The sequence below is a fragment of the Tachysurus fulvidraco genome, chromosome 13, assembly GCF_022655615.1.
Source record: "Tachysurus fulvidraco isolate hzauxx_2018 chromosome 13, HZAU_PFXX_2.0, whole genome shotgun sequence".
Taxonomy (NCBI): Eukaryota; Metazoa; Chordata; class Actinopteri; order Siluriformes; family Bagridae; genus Tachysurus; species Tachysurus fulvidraco.
This window is the reverse complement of record NC_062530.1, coordinates 805,315-810,314: the sequence shown is the minus strand read 5'-3', so window position 1 is coordinate 810,314 and position 5,000 is coordinate 805,315. Positions and strand designations below refer to the sequence as shown.

The following is a 5,000-nucleotide window of genomic DNA, read 5'->3' as shown; positions in this document are numbered from 1 at the left end:
ACTGTTACACACACAGACACTGTTACACACACTGACACTGTTACACACACAGACACTGTTACACACACTGACACTGTTACACACACAGACAGACACTGTTACACACACTGACACTGTTACACACACTGACACTGTTACACACACAGACACTGTCACACACACAGACACTGTTACACACACTGACACTGTTACACACACAGACACTGTTACACACACAGACACTGTTACACACACTGACACTGTTACACACACAGACACTGTTACACACACAGACACTGTTACACACACACAGACACTGTTACACACACACTGACACTGTCACACACACAGACACTGTTACACACAGACACTGTTACACACACAGACACTGTTACACACACTGACACTGTTACACACACAGACACTGTTACACACACAGACACTGTTACACACACACAGACACTGTTACACACACAGACACTGTTACACACACTGACACTGTTACACACACAGACACTGTTACACACACTGACACTGTTACACACACAGACAGACACTGTTACACACACTGACACTGTTACACACACTGACACTGTTACACACACAGACACTGTCACACACACAGACACTGTTACACACACTGACACTGTTACACACACAGACACTGTTACACACACAGACACTGTTACACACACTGACACTGTTACACACACAGACACTGTTACACACACAGACACTGTTACACACACACACACACTGACACTGTTACACACACAGACACTGTTACACACACTGACACTGTTACACACACACACTGACACTGTTACACACACAGACACTGTTACACACACAGACACTGTTACACACACTGACACTGTTACACACACACACTGACACTGTTACACACACAGACACTGTTACACACACAGACACTGTTACACACACACACTGACACTGTTACACACACAGACACTGTTACACACACTGACACTGTTACACACAGAGACACTGTTACACACACAGACACTGTTACACACACTGACACTGTTACACACACAGACACTGTTACACACACAGACACTGTTACACACACACACACACTGACACTGTTACACACACAGACACTGTTACACACACAGACACTGTCACACACACACACTGACACTGTTACACACACAGACACTGTTACACACACAGACACTGTTACACACACTGACACTGTTACACACACACACTGACACTGTTACACACACTGACACTGTTACACACACAGACACTGTTACACACACACACTGACACTGTTACACACACACACTGACACTGTTACACACACACACTGACACTGTTACACACACACACTGACACTGTTACACACACACACTGACACTGTTACACACACTGACACTGTTACACACACAGACACTGTTACACACACACACTGACACTGTTACACACACACACTGACACTGTTACACACACACACTGACACTGTTACACACACTGACACTGTTACACACACAGACACTGTTACACACACACACTGACACTGTTACACACACACACTGACACTGTTACACACACACACTGACACTGTTACACACACAGACACTGTTACACACACACACTGACACTGTTACACACACACACTGACACTGTTACACACACAGACACTGTTACACACACACACTGACACTGTTACACACACAGACACTGTTACACACACACACTGACACTGTTACACACACAGACACTGAGGACCTGAAAGCTTTCTTCTTTCTTTATTCTTGTGTTAAAATAAACATATTAATAAACAATTAAACCATAATATTAAAGCTCTGAGATTAGAGCAGATCTTTATCAGGAGAGCAAACAGAAACTGAATAAGATTTATTACACTGATCATAAGGTTTAGTGATGCATTTAGTTTCAGATGCCAGCTGCAGTGATGAGAAAGAAACAGGATTAGACACCTGGGAGGATGCAGTGTACTGACCCTTTACTGTACGCCATATTGTGCTGCAAGCAGAGTAAATATAACCTTTATACTGTTACCTGCTGTTACCTGGCCGCCGCCTGTGACGTCACCCCTGGAGGGCGGGGCCTGAGTCCTACCTGTCGGCTGAGGGGAAGCTCGTGCTTGTGACAAAGAGGCTCCGCTTTATTCACACACAGATGTGCACCGGACTCGGGATGATGTTACAGAGGGGTCACGGACGGTCCGATATGCGCTGACAGGACGCCGGGACACGTGGACACGTGGACGTGACACGTCCAGAGACGGCGTGACAACAGACACGACCTGAAAGAGAGCAGGAGGAACAATGATGACATTTTTTCCGTTGAGGAAAATCAAGCGAAACGGAAAATACGTGTTGTTCGTGGCGGTGCTGGTTTTCGTGGGGTTCGCGGGGTACCTGGAATACGTGGCCACGAACACGTGGGATACCGTCGGTAAGTTCAAAAGTGACCTCTACGTTTCCTTCGGTTTCTTCTTTTACGCTCACGATTTGTCGTGAAAAGCGTCGTGTGGAAACGTGAGAAAGAAAACAGTCAAAGTAATAAAGCACAAACGTGTAAAGAAGCTATCTGTAATGAATACGCCAAAGATTCGGTTCCTTACCCATGAGTGATTCAGGAGAATCGACTCATCAACATTTCAGTTTTTGATTGAGTTCTGTTTAAAGTCTTATTATTGGAAAGGTCCAGAGAGTCTATAGAATCACCACGTAGACTGTAGTGTAAGCGTAAAGGCCACAAAACTGGTTTATCTAATTACGTGTGGTTCCATGGATGAGTGTTTATTCCACAGGTAATACCACACAGGTGACCTGCACTGACCACACCCTGTGTTGTTCTCATACATAATCACAATTAAACACTTCTCTTTTTTACTGAGAAGCTGAATGTCAATGCGTTTACTGTGACACGTCATAAAGAGCACATGAAGCTTTATTACTCGTGTTACAATGAAATAGTCCCTGATGGTCCGGTGTAGATGTAAGAGCCGTGCGACACAGTCACGGTGATGTGGAGGCTGATTCCTGACATGCGAGAACAAGAGAGAAGAGAAGCTCACATTCACACACAAGGTGTCTTCACCAGAGAGGAAAGAAGATACCATTTTCGACCAATTAATATAAAGTGAACGATGATGATGATGGTGATGGTGATCATTAAAAACTGAATCAGCTGTGAGGATGTCGGTCATGTGGACGTGAAACAACTGAGATGGAAAATAATTTGATAGAAAATGTACCGTTGTGTTTTTAGGAAGAACGTTACAGCGTTTCACACAATAGCTCTTATTATCACTGAACTACTCAAGCTGATGTGTGTGTTGTTGTAATCATCCAGCTCTGTGTTTGTTGGTTAATAGATGACAAATTATACTTTTATTACTGTTTTAGTCTCAGGAGATTTGACCGAACACATACACACACACACACACACACACACACACACACACACACACACACACACAGACCCAAACACACACACACAGCCTACCCACCAGTTTCTGTCCTCATTTTACAGATGAAAAAAATACTAAAAAAGTCACTTGTTCATGAGTTATTAACAGGACTAAAGTGGTAATAGAGAGGCAGTGGCAGCTCAAGAGGTTTTGAGATGTTGATCAGAGGATCGGGGTAGTTAACAAACAGAGCATTATTCTTAACTCTTGTTTTATTTGTACTGTAGCAGCTGTTTAGAGTAAAGCTATCTCATTTGCTATTCAAACTATTTGTGAGTGTGTGTGTGTGTGTGTGTGTGTGTGTGTGTGTGTGTGTGTGTGTGTGTGTGTGTGTGTTACAGTAAAATTGTGTGATTACAGCATGTAATGCAAAGTTGCTTGTTTTCCTATAACATGTCATAAAGTGTTAATAAACATGTCATAATGTCATAAGTATTATGTTTGTAGTTACATTGAATCTTTATCCTCTCAACTCGTCCCCTCAGCGGTCTCTCTTTATTCTCTCAGCTCTAACACTCGTCCCCTCAGCTGTCTCTCTTTACTCTCTCAGCTCTAAACACTCGTCCCCTCAGCGGTCTCTCTTTATTCTCTCAGCTCTAAACACTCGTCCCCTCAGCGGTCTCTCTTTATTCTCTCAGTTCCAGCTTCACCTCTGACTGACTGAGCTTACACTGGAGACTCCTTCACCATGTACACACACACATACACAAACCCATACAAACATAGACACACATAGACACACACACATACACACACATATACATATACATACATACAAACACACACACTGTAGACTCCTTCACCACATGTTATTTAAACTTCCTGGTGAATGAGCTTTTACTATAGAAACAGTAACATATTAGAACAAATGCATATTCTAAAATCTGCATGTTTTGTTGAACACTCCAATTTCAGATATTGTTACTGTAAATGGTGTGTGTGTGTGTGTGTGTGTGTGTGTGTGTGTGTGTGTGTGTGTGTGTGTGTGTGTGTGTGTGTGTGGTGCGCATGCTGCAGCATGTCTCTGCATGTTCTCTCAGTTCAGTCCACAACAAACACAGGTTCAAACACAACACAACTGCTTTGTGCTTCTGAGAGCAGTGTTTTTGTGTCTGTGTCCAGGAGTGTGTGTGTGTGTGTGTGTGTGTCTGTGTGCAGGAGTGTGTGTGTGTGTGTGTGTGTCTGTGTGTCTGTGTGTCTGTGTGTCTGTGCAGGAGTGTGTGTGTCTGTGTGCAGGAGTGTGTGTGACTGTGTGCTGGAGTGTGTGTGTGTGTGTGTGTGTCTGTGTGCAGGAGTGTGTGTGTCTGTGTGCAGGAGTGTGTGTGTGTGTGTCTGTGTGCAGGAGTGTGTGTGTGTGTGTCTGTGTGCAGGAGTGTGTGTGTGTGTCTGTGTGCAGGAGTGTGTGTGTCTGTGTGCAGGAGTGTGTGTGTGTCTGTGTGCAGGAGTGTGTGTGTCTGTGTGCAGGAGTGTGTGTGACTGTGTGCAGGAGTGTGTGTGTGTGTGTGTGTCTGTGTGCAGGAGTGTGTGTGTCTGTGTGCAGGAGTGTGTG

At 44.2% G+C, this 5,000-nt stretch overlaps 1 protein-coding gene across 1 annotated transcript in view; it reads left to right on the top strand.

Annotated features, from left to right (window-relative positions):
• Positions 1 to 2,026: 2,026 nt before the first annotated feature.
• b4galnt3b (beta-1,4-N-acetyl-galactosaminyl transferase 3b) overlaps positions 2,027 to 5,000 on the top strand; it is a 24,059-nt gene continuing 21,085 nt past the window's right edge. Inside the window, exon 1 of the mRNA XM_027168973.2 lies at positions 2,027 to 2,430. Within this exon, the coding sequence (XP_027024774.2) occupies positions 2,301 to 2,430 (130 nt within the window). The 5' untranslated portion in view covers positions 2,027 to 2,300. The remainder of the gene's footprint in view (positions 2,431 to 5,000) is intronic.